The sequence below is a fragment of the Thamnophis elegans genome, chromosome 6 (genome assembly GCF_009769535.1).
Source record: "Thamnophis elegans isolate rThaEle1 chromosome 6, rThaEle1.pri, whole genome shotgun sequence".
NCBI lineage: Eukaryota > Metazoa > Chordata > Lepidosauria > Squamata > Colubridae > Thamnophis > Thamnophis elegans.
The window spans coordinates 85,977,723-85,994,328 of record NC_045546.1 but is presented as its reverse complement, the minus strand read 5'-3'; the positions used below and the strand labels follow the sequence as shown (position 1 = coordinate 85,994,328).

The following is a 16,606-nucleotide window of genomic DNA, read 5'->3' as shown; positions in this document are numbered from 1 at the left end:
TACATTCTTAATGTGAGCTACATTCTAAGGGAACTGATTTGCTCTTCTAAGCTATTGTTTCTTTTGAAAGAAAAATAAGAATGAGTTAATTTTTAAAAATATCTATCTATCTATCTATCTATCTATCTATCTATCTATCTATCTATCTATCTATCTATCAACTGTCTGTCTGTCTGTCTGTCTGTCTGTCTGTCTATCTACCTACCTACCTACCTACCTACCTACCTACCTACCTACCTACCTATCTATCTATCTATCTATCTATCTATCTATCTATCTATCTATCTATCTATCTAAATAATAGTATTTATCCTCTCTGAAAATATTCCTACCTCAATAAAGGTAGTCCTCAACTTACAATACTTCATTTAGATTTACAACAGCACTGAAAAAAATGACTTATGACCATTTTTCACGCTTACAATTGTTATGGCATCCTCATGGTCATGTGATCAAAATTCAGGTTATTTGGCAACTGACTCATATTTATGACCCAGAGTCATGTGGTCAACTTTTGTGACCTTCAGACAAGCAAAGTCAATGGGGAAGCCAGGTTCATTTAACAACCATGTTACTAAGTTAACAACTGCAGTAATTCACTTAACAATGTTGGCAAGAAAGATCGTAAAATGTGGCAAAATTCACTTAACAAATGTCTCACTTAGCAGCAGAGATATTGGGCCCAATTGTGGTCACAAGTCAAGGACTGCCTGTACATAAGGCTGTATTGCATGACAAGCGAAGATTATTTGTGATACTCACTGTAGATAGAAAGTCTTCAGTGATTACAGATCAAAGTCTAAAGTGGGATTGCTTTATCCCCAATCATATGTTTTTATTCGAAGACTGTTTGCTATTTAATTCTTGCAGTTTATTTCTGCAATGGTAACAAACTCTATTCTCCAGTCAGTCTGGCTGGATATTTCAAGGAATATTATTGCGTAGACACAAAAAAGTCCTATGTTATATGCTACAGTTCACTAAAAAATTACTTTCAGCTTGAACTGTTAAAGAAAGAGTCTTCTGTCCCCAGCGTGATTTTGGTCTATTTCAAAATTGCTCTTGCCTTCCTTTCAAAAGAGAAGAAGGTAGGTGTTTTTCACAAAAGCAGGGACTCTGCTATCAGCACCAAGCAGCTGTGACAAGCCACGTTGGAGAACATGAAAGAAATGGCAGCTAAAATACACAAGGAAGGATGGCAGCATCCAAGATAGGGTTTAGATGCTGTTTGGATGGGAAAGGCATATAAGCCCAGGTAATACAGTAGTAAATAAATAATTGTTGGCCCAAGGAAGAAGCATGTCTTTTGTTCCAGAATGGTTAGAGGTCCCGTTCCCCCCCCCCCCAATCTCATAATACATAGAGTTGGAACAAAACCGATAGGCTGCTAACTCCAAATCCCTCCTACGTGCAGAATCCGAATTCCAATTAAACAATCTCTTGACAGAAGGGTGGATATGAATGAACATAGCCAATGAAAGGAAGCCAATATCTCTTTAGGCAATTGGTTCCATTGTTAAACCAATTATTGGTTTAACAATGGAACCAATTATAACCAATTATAACCATATAAATAAAATAAACATTCAAACATTCAAACTGCTCTTACTTTTAGAAAAAAACATCCTCAATACAAGTATAGTGAGTATCGCTAATAAATTGTTTCTGTTTTTATCCAAAACGGAGTTAATTCAGGACATTCTTGGCATCCCTTCCCTTGCTTCTGCCTATAGTGTTGCCTTTTAATATTTTGCAGAAGCCTTACCAGTGATGATGAGCAAACTATCCTTTCCTAAAATTTGCTTTTCGTTATTTTCCTAGCAAGATGCAGGCATGTTGCTCTTTAAAAACAAGCATTTCCTACTCCCCAGCCCACCCCGGAGTGCTGGGGAAATGCCATACAAGGTTTTTTTTAGCTGCTCCTACCTTTCTTAGTAATCGTGGTGAAGCAAAAATTAAAAAAAAAAAATAGTTGATGTGCATAAAAGCAGGCCTCAAACCACAATTTGTTGAAGAAAGTCTATTGAAAAATGAGGCAAACTGTAACTTTGGGCATATAAATTTCTCTAAAATATAAATGAGAAAAGCTTCTCTGTACTTTGCAATAGTTGTTGTCCTCAATCTGTTTAGATATAAGGCTATCCTTTAGACTTGGGGTCTCCAACCCCTGGGTCTCAGCCTAGTACCAGGTTGCGGCCTATCAGTACCGGGCTGTGGCTATTCAGAATTGGGCCATGCAAGCTACATGAGAGCTGTCGCACTCGGAGCTCCATTTGTGCAAGTGGAGAACCCATGTGTGCACCCATCACTTGCGTAAATTGAGCTCTGAGTGCACACATCTGCTGGTTGCATGGAACCACTCTCTTTCCTTCCCCCCACAGGTCCACAAAGTCAGAAATGTTTGAGTTTGAGGGGGGGGGAAATCAATAAAAGAAAATAAGAATAAAAATAGACAGGTTAAAAAACAACACAAATACATTCGTTTCAGTCGGGGCTGGACCTCAACAATTAGCAAAACTCACTTAACAACCATCCTGCTTAGCAATGGAAACTTTGGACTCAAAAGTGCCAGTAATATAGGAAGATTTCAGGCAAGATTTTTTTCCGTCTATTCTTTCAGATGGCAACATTGGATTTTCTCCATGCAAAGCTTAGGTTTTTCTCTGGCTGCGCTATATATATATTTATTATTTATCCTTCTTTCTTTAAAGTGCTCAAAATACAGTTTATTATAATGATAATTAATATTAATGTGATAGCAGGTTTTTTTATGCTATCACAGAAAACTCTGATAGCAATTTTTACGGATGCTCTTTTGGTCATTACTGAGAACAAGGCAGCAAAAAAATGCAACATAAAATCTCTTTTAAAATATCTGTGATAATTTATTGATTTAATCTACATCTTAGTATAAGAAACCATATTCACTATAAAACTGATGTATGCTTATTAGTTCTGCATATTATCCATACTATCCATACTAATAGTGTTTTATAGTGTGAATAAATTTATAGTATGCATATTCTAGCAGACCTCTTACCAAAAATGTTTCTGCAGGTTTAATTCAAATTAAATAACATTGATATGCAGATAACATAATTAGTATTACAGCTGTATGACTCCTCAATTTTCACCAGAGAATAAATATATATATAAGCCCAAATCGCTGAATGAGCCTGCACATATATTGAAAGGTGCATTTCAATCCTGGTTGTATCATTACTTAAGTTAGTGCTAGTAATGTGAACTTAAATTATTCTCATTGCTGATTTCCAGAGCCAATTTATTGCCAATTCCTGTAATTAAAAATTATTATCTTGATTTATATCAAAGGATTTTGTGTTGTAAAAGTGAAAAAAGCAGCTTTCTACTTATTCAGCTTGATTAAAACAAGTGTTGCCTTGTTAATAAACTTTCTGTCAAGATACAAGACTTTAATAGATTTATTTATGTTACTAAAAATAAAATATGTCACTCTGAGAAGCATAATGTGTATTTTACCCTTCTAATGCATATGTTCTACTCAGACAGGTAGTAATTTGTATAGATAATGGTAAATAGAAGTAGTTTGAATATGAAGAAGGATTCTGATGAATTTTCAAGGAGTGAGAGACATCTGTCACTCTTACAATGCATTTTGAAGAGAGAATATAGACAATATGACCACTGGGGGAGAAATTAAAGGCAAAAAGAAATTATTTAAAAATGCAAAATGGAAAGGACAGAAATAGGATGAGCATTCGTTCATGACATAAAATAAAATACCAGTTGAAAAAAAATCATTCAGATTTTTATAGACATATGATATATAAAATATGAAGTAGTAAAGTCATATAAATATACAGTATATGATGCATTAATAAAATCTTACTGGGAGAAAACTGATCTTGATAGTGAGAATAATTTTAAAGTGGTAACTATTAAAAAAACTTCTCACTGATTTTATTCTTAATTTTTAAAACAGCAATTACCTTCTTACATCTTTGGAAGCTAGTCAAACTGAATGAATAGTACATGGGTAGATTTTAGTCTTAAATATACATATCTGCACAAAAATGCAGACATGGAATAGGGAGTCCTTTAAAAACAGCTACTTAAAAATAAAGTACTTCTCCCACACATTAGATACAGTATGAAATACTAAGAATACTAAGATAATATACAAGATGTGACTTGCAATGAAGTGTCCACAATAAAATATATAACTAACATTTTCAGTAAAGAATAATACTTTCTAAAATTAATAACTAATCAAATGTATCAATTTTAAAAAATGTTTGAACTGGGGTGAAATCAACTTACCTTCACTACCGGTTTGCAAATCTTCTGCGCAAAAACAGGACGTGATAATGGGTGGGTGGGCGGAGCCTCCAGTCACCAGCGCTATTGGTTCACCAGAACGGGATGGAACTGGCTGAATTGCACTACTGGTTCGAACCTCCTAACTATTGTATGACCTGAGCTTAATGGAGCAAAATAATTAAGATTTTTGGCAATGGTTTGCAATCAATTGGGCTTTTGTTGCTATTAAGATGATCTTAAAAGCCGAGGTGGCGCAGTGATTAGGGTGCAGTACTGCAGGCCACTTCAGCTGACTGTTATCTGCAGTTCAACGGTTCTAATCTCACCGGATCAAGGTTGACTCAGCCTTCCATCCTTCCAAGGTGGGTGAAATGAGGACCCAGACTGTGGGGGCGATATGCTGACTCTGTAAACCGCTTAGAGAGGGCTGAAAGCCCTATGAAGCGGTATATACGTCTAACTGCTATTGCTAACTGCTAATAATCTCTAGAACATTATCCATTTTGGGAGAATAATAGAAAACCCAACTTTGATGGGGAGGGAGAACCAAAAAAAATTCAATATTTATATCATACAGATCAGTGCTGTCAAATTTACAGCCTTTGGGCCATATGTGTCATGTTCTGGCCACACCTACACCCAGTTTAGCAAAGTGGAAAAAAGTACCAATATATCACGTGATGTCACCATGATGCCGCAAATTTGACACCCCTGATATAGATGGATGAAGACAGTTATGTTTTTTAACCTAGCTATGTGGCTGAGATGGATAACAATATGACTGTGTGTGTTTGTGTGAAGGCTATAGTTACTTCTGTCTATAATCACAATCACTGCCTATAATCACAGCTGTGTCCATGACTAGATGAGGTATTTATATAACTTTATTATTGTGCTGTATATCCAATTATCATTGCAGTTATATTAAAATAACTGCTGGAGCGTTATGAGTTTTAGCATAATTGTAAAAATGTCAGAGAAATAATGATATATATCAAAAGGACACAACAAAACAATATATTTTCATTAAGGCTAAACTTGTAATAGATGGTCAATAGATAGGTAGTGGGAAGAAAATGTAATAAACAGTTGTGATTTGAGTAGTGATTGCTAAATAAATCTCTTCCTTTTTCATTAAGTCATTCTTCACTGTTTGGGAGCAATGAACTTAACAATGATTTATGCTGGGACATGCTTGGATTTAGAAGAAAGAAGCAAAACATGAAGATAAATGATACTAAAGCACCTTAAGGGGACCAAAAGTATAAACATTGAGCCAAACTTGCTGCTTAAAATCTCAAATCAGCTATTACTCTTGAAGCAGACGTACTTAATAAAAGCTACAGTTTTACTAGTTTCAATACGTTTTCTGCAATTTGGTGATAATACAATTAGGAAACATTAGAGAATCTGTTAGAAACATTGTGAAGGTCAGTAAAAATAAAAATTATATATATATATATATAATCAGCACAAATACAACACAAATGTACAAAAGGCAACAATAAAAATATTGGGTTTCTGTCATGATGGACTCTTGTGACGAGCCGATTGACAGATAATGGAAGCAGTTAGCTTCCTCCCATAATTGGGGCATACCAGGGGTTGGGACACTAAATATATACCTTCCTCCCTGGCTTCAGCTGATAAGGAGGAGAGCCTGTGGCTTAATGGCTAAGACGTTTGCCTAAGATGTTATATAGCACAGGTTCAAATCCCAGTAAGGGTATGGCTAGCTGATGAGAGCTAAATAGCTTGAAATAGATCTGTACTAGTCTCCCTTTATTTATTTATCAGCACAAATACAACACACACACACAAACACACACATATACATACATACATACATACATACATACATACATACATACATACATATGTTGCATTTGCATTCAGCTACCCTTACTGGGATTCGAACCTGGGCTGTATTAAATATTAGGCAGATTTGTTAACCACTAAGCCACAAGGTCCTCCTCCTTTATCAGCTGAGCCAGGGAAATAGGTATGTAATTAGTGTCACAACCCCTGGTATGCCCAAATATGGGAGGAAGCTTACTGCTTCCATTCTCTGTCTATCGGCTCATCACAAGAGACCATCCAGACAGAAACCCAATATTTTTACTAAAATTAAATAAATATATATTTAATAAGATGGCAATTGGGAAAAATTTGATCGTCAGCAAAAGGAAAGAAGACATGGGGATATAGTGAGTTGGGTAGGACAGTTGTGATAGTATTGCAACAAGAAACAACTTGGGGAGTTGTCTGCTGACAGGATGTATGGTTGACTGTGGAGAGGTTAGATAATGTCTATTAATGACAAGGGCTTAGGGAAGTAGACGGGGTTTGAGGAAGATGATTAGTGATAGTTAAGGGCAAGCCATAATATCAGTGCAGAGAAAGATCTGATGGGAATCTGGAGGTGGAGGTTGATCAGGCCCATGCTATAGCGAATTCATCTTTGAATGAAGTTATGGTTCTGACTCCCCTGAAGACAGTAGTGTATTCAACAAGCAATGGCTAGATTAATCAACATTTGTTGCAATGGGATTCAGGTTTAAAATTCAGAGAAAGCTGATTACCCAGATGCTTTCATGGCAGGCTATACTGCAAAGAAATCATTGATTGTATTTGCTAAAGATCTCTGATAGGAGAGTGGTGAGATCATCTGGGCTCAGCAAATAGCCTCTTGGAGCACAACACAAAGAAATGCCCTACCTTAATAGAATTTGTGAACAAACGCATAAAACAAATAGAGGCCAACATGGGGCTAAAGAGAATCACTGACCTTTTCATAGATGTCTTAAAACAAATGTCTATGATGATGCAATATGTGCAAAAAATAATAATTGTTTCAATTTAGAAGGCAGTGACAGACTTAAACCGCACTAACAAAAACAATAACAAAAACAAATGGAATAAGCATAATCTCTAGTTCGTTTCAGCCAACATTCTCAATCCTTAGTACCTGGGTCAATCCTTAACTGTTAAAAGAAAAATTGGCTATGACATGATTATTCAGCACACATCCTGTCATAGTGTCAGTTATAATGAATTTTGTTCCTAAAGGTGATAGGAATACATGCATGCTGTTAGTGTAATGCATTTAATGTAATGCCAGAGGCAACATAATATTTAAGGATCCTATCTTTGCTGGATTGGAAAATTGGTTTAGGTCCAAAAGGACCGTCCAGAAGCAGAGTTATCGACAGCGATCTTGAGGGCTCCAAGATCGTACGTTGTGTTGTCGCAACGTCAGCTCCGCCTCAATATTTTGACAATTTCTTTTTCCCAAGTCTGAATAAAGCATGAGATATAGAACAAGTATGCTAAATTACTTGTGCTGATTTGGCTGTAATTGTGCATGTATATACATACAGTATGTATGGAGAGGGGGGAGAGAGAGTATAAATACAGAACAAAAATGTCTCAGAAATAAAACTATTTATAGAAAATACAACAGAAGAATACCCTGTGAGAATGAAGTGATATCTGCCTAAGCTTAAACTGGGGTTTTCTATGAAACATCTGTTCCTATATGGTTTCTGTGACAACCTCAAAATCAATGTGACACATAACCATACATTTTTTAAAAATGACCATTAGATTAAATTAGATTAATACTAGTTAGATTTACTTCTTCAAGAGTCAGAGCTGTTAGAGATGAATAAATCAAGGTCTCTCATCCTTTCTTAGATCAAAAATTTGCCATGTCTAAAGTTCTTTTGTTCCATATCTAATACATTTTAGATTTCAGAAATAATATATATTGGGAGATTGAAGTTTACCAACAAATTCTGAGGATCCTCCATATATATATATATATATTTCTTTAACAAATACGAAGCTTTGAGATTTTTTAAAGGACACCACCAGCTCAAGAAGATATGATATTCTTAATTAATAAGTATCTTGTCATGTCCTTTATCTGCTTAGAGAATTTACAACCAACACAGCAGGTTGTGAATGTTTAATAGATTCATTTTCAAGAAAGAAAAGGTCAGCATTAACATAAAATTCTTGTAAGATTTGTGACACAAATGTTCTGCTCTGCGGAACAGGTGTTGGTAGAAAAACTAAAATCTGCGCACCAAAGCTAAGCTATCAAAATTATTCTCGGTATTAAGAACGTTCTGGTAATGAGAAGCATGCTTTTGATACTGTTGCTATACTGAAACGCATTACACTCTCTGTGAATTGGAATAGATTCTGTCAGTTCATATTTTCTACGGCCATGTGGAATTTAATAGATCTTAATTAACTGGATTATTACTATTGTTGTTATTATGTTTACATAGGTCGGTATCTTTAACCTTGCTTACTCTCCCTTTATTTTTTTTCTATTCTAGCTTCACTCTGACCAGGACAAAGGAGATGGATCACTCAAGTACATCTTGTCAGGAGACGGAGCTGGCACTCTTTTTGTTATTGATGAGAGAACAGGAGACATCCATGCCACTAGAAGAATTGACAGAGAAGAGAAAGCTTACTATACCCTTCGTGCCCAGGCCATTAACCGAAGAACACTTCAGCCAGTGGAACCAGAATCAGAGTTTGTCATCAAAATCCATGACATCAATGACAATGAGCCAACATTTCCAGAAGAAGTTTATATAGCAAGTGTTCCTGAAATGTCAGTGGTTGGTAAGTATACCCTTCAGAAATGGCAAATAGCAATAGCAATAGCAATAGCAGTTAGACTTATATACCGCTTCATAGGGCTTTCAGTCCTCTCTAAGCGGTTTACAGAGAGTCAGCATATTGCCCCCAACAACAATCCGGGTCCTCATTTTACCCACCTCGGAAGGATGGAAGGCTGAGTCAACCCTGAGCCGGTTAGATTTGAACAGCCGAACTGCAGAACTGCAGTCAGCTGAAGTAGCCTGCAGTGCTGCATTTAACCACTGCGCCACCTTGGCAAAAGCATGAGTTGGTGGATCTTACTATAAATTTAGGTAGTTGGAATATAGGTTGCTTTACATTAATAAGATTGTTTACATTAAGCAGGACTGGCAGGTTCTGCAAAGGTTATTTTATGTGGAGACCAAATTATATAATTTTCTAAATAACTTGATAAAAGTTTTTTTTTCCCTCTTTTAATTTTAAGTCAGAAGTGAGCTGTCTGACTTGCATGTTATAATATTTTCCTGTGTGGTGGTGTTCATTTAATGTAAAAAGGAATAACTTAGCATTTTTACCTATAGCTTAAATAATAATTAGATTGGGGCAGAAGCTGGATGTGGTGATCCCAAATTATCAACACACTGGGTACCATACCAAAACACCTTGGATGGCATGTAAAAAAACTTGTGCATTGACAAAATTTCCTTCTGTGAATTGCAAAGGCGACACTGCTTGAACATTGCTTGTTGTGTCAAAACATAATGATATCCTGGATTTTTGGAATTCCATGCATATAAGGCCAAAATCAGCTGAAGAACTAACAGTTGTGACTTCACATTGTTGTGAACAAATAATAAATAATGAATAGCAACAACAACAACAACAACAACAACAACAACAACAACAACAACAACTGGAACACTACTTGAACACAATAGGCATTGACAAATTTCCCATCAGTCAATTGCAGAGGGCGATTTTGCTTGGAACTACTTCCATTCTGCTATGATATCTGTAACACCTTCAAACAGGTTTGCCTATCTCAGATCCAGAAATCAAAATTCAGCCATTGACAATTACTTCAGGAATTTCTAATCCCGATATAGCAATGGAATTTGGATGAGAAAAATGTGCCTCAGTAGCAATAAAGAAGAATAAAACCACATGGACTACTAGAATTGAAATGCAGAATTGCCAAACCCTCAGGAGCCATCAGGATGAAGCCTACAAGTATCTTGGCATCTTACAGTTGGATTAAAAAAAAAAAGGCATGGACAAGTTAAAAATGTGATTAGTGGTACGTCCAAATAGTGAAAAACATGCCAAAGACAAAATTCAAAATGGTGGAAACACCATCAAACCCATCAATACCTGGACCATATCTCTGATATCCGACACAACTGGAATTATTAACTGGGCACAAGCAAAACTTGACAAAACAAGAGCACTCTTAACTATCCAGTATGCCTAAACATCCCTGTAGTGATATTTAGATTATATTTGATCTAAATAAATGGTGGCAGAGGCTTACTTCATATCAAACAAACTGTTAAAGAAGAACATGTGTTGGCTGATTATGTAAAAGACAGCAAAAGCAAGCATTGATGCAATTACAAATTGGAAGTTAATAAATGTACAGGAAACAAAAAGTGAATATCAAAATAATGTACTAAAACCCCAAACTGGATCTGACAAGGGAAGAAGCATTATGTGGTTAATTTCTACAAAAGTAGATAAATGTAAAATATGGCTGAACATTTAAAAAAAGGGGGGGAAAAGAAACTGACTTCTTGGCTTTGGCTGCATGAAAGCAAGTCATTCAAACTAGTGCAATTGACATGTTTTTTTTTAAAGATCAAATGTTTCAAAGTGTAAATTGTACAAAGCCAGAGAAACACTAAATCGTAAACTCAGCTTGTGCGTGAAAATTGCAGAAACTCATGATAAACAGTGACATAACACAGCCGGCAAACTTAACTCTTCACTGAAACATGTAAAAATGATCACGTGTCAGTAAAGGAAAATTGATGGGAATGTAGAGTTTAAAAAGTAGTAGAAAATGGGCAGGTTAAAATTGATTTATTTATTATGAAACTTATTCGCCAACCATCTCATATTCAACAACTCTGGGTGGCTGGAAGCATGAAAAATACTGTGGAATTCCAAATATAGACTGATAAAGTCTTGGCTCATAACACACCAGATTTGTAGCGTGGTTGAAAAGAGGAAAACATGGATAATTGATGTCGCAATTACATATGCAATGCTAATACATAGAACAGCCTAGGTTCTTAGGAAGAACTTGATAGATATGAAGGCCAATAGCAACAGAAGAACTGACAGCTGTGATTGATCTTCTACACCAGAAGAAAGTCAGATTAAAATTTTGGCTCCACGTGATTCTTAAATATTATTATTATCTGTAATCTGGCAGAAACCTTTCTGATTGGCAATATTAGCAGTATATGCATTTAAAAGATTTTGAGATCCAATAATTTCTGTCAACCTTAAAATAGTTGTTCACAGGGGTGTCCCCCCCCCCCAAGCCATATTAGGTTGTTCTGGACTTAAAATGACTCCACAATTACTTCAAAAGCTGAACAGACCATTTTGAACATAGAATATCCTATCTCAAGTTCAGAACAAATGTTTCAGGCTATAAACAGGCCCTTTTGAGCTTAAGATATTTCAAATTTCAAATGTTTTGCATTGTTTAGCCAAGATAATTTTATATTTACTCAGAATTTAGTCCTACTCTTCAGCTTTAATTAGAAGGAACACCATCAACCCTAACATTACTTCATTACTTGTCATCAACATCTTCAATTATCCTCTCATCCTCAAGAAACTCCATTAATTAGCATTTACTCTCATTGAAATCCTTTTATTAAAAATGATAATGAGTAATTAATTAAACTTTAACCCTATTCTGAAAGTAATTGAGTATTGAGTAATTAAGATTTGCTAGCCCTTGGGTGACCTTGCCTGGGATCAGAAGCTAAGAAGGTTCATATCTGGTTATGGATGGGAAATTTTCCAAGCTGTGATTTGAGAAGTCACACAGCATCACCTATAAAGGCTGTGGCATATCACTTTTATATTCTTGCCAAGAAAATTGTATTAAGTGGCAGAAAGTCAAGTTCAATGTGAAGGAGATTTTGCTTTAATTAAGATTTAATTACTGTTACTATATTACTATTGAACAGAAACTAATTAAGCAGGTAGAAGTCACTAAGAGAAATATCCGACATAAAACATACTGAAAAGACTTATAAGCTCTGTTTAGTTTCTAAATAGCAGTATTATAAGTTCACACACACACAATGCTATGAATATGTGTGTCTGTGATATGCCGTATATTTCAGAGCTGAAAAATGACAAAACTATTGAATGTAATACAATGACACAGAATTGGGGGCGGATTTTTGGGGAGTGGTCAAAAAGAAAATTACCTAAGAATAACAATTCCAGACTAAGAAATTGATGTGAAAATAGCTGTGATTATAGAATGATTATAGAATGAATCACACACATATTATTCAGATTAAACCAAACAATAAAACATTGCTTTATAGCTATGCCTCATCATTCAGACAGGAGGTGAAAATGAATCAGGAAAGGTAGCAAGGGGAGAAGGCTATGAGTATACTGGCTTCATGCATGATGCAATATATAACTAATAATCTCACCCTCTGTTAGAAATAATGTAGTTATTTCAACCTTTATTGCGTGGTCTCCATTCTACTGCGCTCAGGAGGAGATGCTTCTAACAATAATTGGCATTTTGTGTTTAGTTGTAAAGTTGGATGGTGTTCTGAAATCTAATCTGTTAAATAGGACTGAAATATATATTTTTTTATGGACTGAAATATTTTAACCAATATGGTCATATGATTGGCAGGGCCTAATCTAGTTTTTAGAAATTCAATTCAAGTGATTGAAGTTTGCTTTGAAGCAGATATATATATATATATATATATATATATATATATATATATATATATATATATATATATATATATATATATATATATATATATATATGGGCTCTGCGCGGCCACTTGTGAATGAACTTAAGAGAAATTTTTTTAAAAAAAAAAATTAGAAATAAACAATGCACAACGTTTGCCCAATAAATTAAGGTTAAGCTTACCACCACCACCAAGGTTAAGAGCACTCCTACAAACAACTCCAAAACAGGTTGAAGATCCATCCAGGCAGGGTAAGCGAGTTTGTGAATGCAGCTGCAGGCAACTTAGTTAAGGAGGCTGTGGGAATAAAGCCACTGTGTGTCTCTGTGTATGTGTGTGTTTGATTGTATAGCAGCCAAGGTTGTCCAGCCTCCAGGATGTGATTCTTTTCAGACCCAAAATTTAGGAGCAGTCAAGATGTTGGCTGCCTCTATAAAAAAGATGCAGAGACTCTAGTCTAGAAAAAGTGCGAAGAAGAGCATGAAAGAGGATTAGGGGATTGGAAGCTCAAACATATGAAGGAACTGGGTAGGTCTGGTTGAATGAAAAGAAGGACTTAAGGGTAATATGATAGCAGTCTTCCAATATCAATATCTACATTACGATTCATAACAGTAGCAAAAGTACAGTTATAGAGTAGCAATGCATTTTTTTAATGGTTGGGGGTCACCACAACATGAGGAACTGTATTACAGGGTTGCAGCATTAGGAAGGTTGAGAACCACTGCTATAAACTTTCTTCAGCTTCTTTCAGTTTGTAAGCGTTCACATAATTCTTTTGACTGGAGATACTCATGGTGCAACTTGCTACAGAAGAGAAAGAAAGGAATTTGCCAAATATCTCCACGGGGCTTTATTGTAGATTAGTAACTTGAAACTGCTTATTTCCACACCTAAACCCATCACTTACTCCGTGCTTTTAAATATCCTTTGATATCTCTGAAGTGCAAGCTTCCTTCCAAGTTCCCCTAATTCTTTAATCTCAGCTTTGATGATGAATTCTCCAAATCTTGCTATTAATCAACTTTTACTTTATTCCCTGTCCATATTTCAGTTTGAAGTGGGACATCATTTATAATAGAGGTCTGGCTACTTCCTGCCCTGTTTACTGGAAAAGATGAAGGGAGGTGTCTGTGTCTGGGTTTCCTCTTTCTTTTGCACACCAATTAAAGAAAAAGATGTATTATTTTCTCACTATTGTCCCCATTTTATTAGATTGCATAGCAGTAGCAATAGCAGTTAGACTTATATACCGCTTCATAGGGCTTTCAGCCCTCTCTAAGCGGTTTACAGAGTCAGCATATTGCCCCCAACAACAATCCGGGTCCTCATTTCACCCACCTCGGAAGGATGGAAGGCTGAGTCAACCCTGAGCCGGTGAGATTTGAACCGCCGAACTGCAGATAACAGTCAGCTGAAGTGGCCTGCAGTACTGCACCCTAACCACTGTGCCACCTCGGCTCTTTCAGTCAGTCCATAAAGGACTGGCCATAATTACCTATTAGAGGCAAACATGTTCAGTCTCCCCTCAAAAAGACATATCTTTCTCTCATACTTTATCACTGTCCAGAATGATTTTAAAAGAAGGGGGGATAAGGTTTTGTTGGTGGATTAAAAAGAATGAGGGGGGAGTAAGCTGTTCCCATTACAATTATAAAGCTGAGAAGTACTGTACATGAAAGATTGTAAGGAAAAATGTTATTGAATGGATGGATGGATGGATAGATGGATCGATCAAACATAATGGAGCATAATAGAGCTGAAAGAGACCTTGGAGCTCTTAGAGTCCCACCCCTTGCTCAAGCAGGAGACCCTATACTTGTGATGGTTAACTAAAGTGGCACACGGAGGCATGTCGGCTGGCATGCGCGGTGTTGCCCTTTCCTCTTCTGGGTTTCTGGCGTGCACGTGTGTGCAATGACCAGCTGTTTTTTTCCACGTGCCGCAGTGGTGGAAACCAGAAGAGGTGGTCTTCCAGTTTCCATGGCGCGCATGCACACTAGACAGCTGATTGTCGTGCACAGATGCATGCCAGTAACCAGAAGACAACCTGGCCTGTGTGCATGGGCATAGTGGAAACTGGAAGTTCATTTCTAGGGGCATGCATGCCCCACTTGGCAGCTTCTCTTCTGGGGCACGTCCCAGACAAGGGTAAGTATGCCCTTCATTGTCCGATCCCATTTCACACAAGTGACTCTCCAGTCTTAGGAGAGCACAAAAACACGAAGAATCATTCGTAAAATGGAACACTGTTCTGGGAAATTGTGTTCCTTCCTTACATAGTTGAATTCACCCCAGATTTAAGGAGAGGTTGTTGCTCGCGAGCAAGAAGAGCTAGAAAACAAGAAAAACACAAGAAAAACTATTTTGATTGATCTGCTTGGTGAGAGGAGACTCTACCCACAAATAGCTAGCCACGTGGAGCAGTCAAGGGACAAGGCATTGCTTGTTCATTCACTCAGAGTAACTGTGACTGGTAACATAAATGAAAATGTGTCAATGACATGGCATCCTAATATTATACTTGGTGGACAAAAAGGCCTGTTATAAAAAAATTCATTTTGCTTTTATATAAGAAAAGAAGATATACATTTTATAGCTTTTTTTAAAAGTATATTCTAAGGGATTTCACAAGAATTTCACTGTTCATAAGATTTTACAGCACCAGCTGTTTAACTTTCCCTCACTCCCTCGTTACTCCCTAAGTAGTGTATATGTCCTAAATATAAAACCGATGTGTACGAAACAATCAGTGATTATCCCAGAAGTCGTTAGCAGATTAAGAGATCTAGAAGGTCTGGTTTAAGCCTTAATTTTCAAAGCCCCCTCCTCAATAACATTTTTTTTCTCCTGCAGCAACAATTTTCACTGTGTGTGCATATGCACACTTACACATATCCCTTTTTTTTGTAATTTTAATAAGACTAAGAGAAATTTCCTAGCTCTGCAGCTGCTACTTCACAATATTCATTTTATTTCTGCCTCCTAGCTTATTTGTTCTATGGCTTTATCTACCAAACTTTTACAACCTTGGATTTTTAGGATTTAATAGCTCATCCTTTGAATTACTCCAGCTATTATTTTCTCAGTATTGCTGATTGCTGACATCCTTTCTTGTTGAGCTTTCAGCTTTTAATCTTTTCTGCCTCCTGTTTCAGAAATATCAGGGCAAAATGTGTACACATAGGATCCCTTTCTGGGTCCCCCAGGCAGTCTGCAAAAGTTACCCTACTAACAATTGTAGCCAGCTGTCCTTTGTCTTCAGAAGTAAAGCATGATATTTTTAGCAGATTTCGCTTCCTTTCTCCCTAGGCCTTCTCGCTAATCCCATCATTAGTATGGTGTGCCATCTTTTTCACCGCTAGGTCAGTTATACTTTTTAAGAAATCATCCTTTACCTTACCATCATTTGTCCTAGTGGTCTTATTGTATAATACTGTTAGTATAGTCTCTCTTTCTCTCTCTCTCTGTCTGTCTCTCTCTCTCTCTCTCTCTCTCGTCTCTCTGTCTCTGTCTCTTTGTCTGTCTGTCTGTCTGTCTCGTCTCTCTGTCTCTCTGTGTCTCTCTCTCTCTCGTGTCTCTCTGTCTCTGTCTCTCTGTGTCTCTCTCTCTCTCTCGTCTCTCTGTCTCTGTCTCTCTCTCTGTCTGTCTGTCTCTGTCTCTGTCTGTCTGTCTCTATCTGTCTCTCTCTCGTCTCTCTGTCTCTGTTT

The 16,606-nt window shown here is 36.6% G+C and overlaps 1 protein-coding gene across 2 annotated transcripts in view; it reads left to right on the top strand.

Moving 5' to 3' along the window:
- LOC116510352 (cadherin-10) overlaps positions 1-16,606 on the top strand; it is an 86,985-nt gene that overhangs the window by 30,142 nt on the left and 40,237 nt on the right. For both annotated transcript variants that reach the window (XM_032219868.1, XM_032219870.1), the window contains exon 2: positions 8,652-8,946. In XM_032219868.1, coding sequence (XP_032075759.1) covers positions 8,652-8,946 — 295 coding nt within the window. The remainder of the gene's footprint in view (positions 1-8,651; positions 8,947-16,606) is intronic.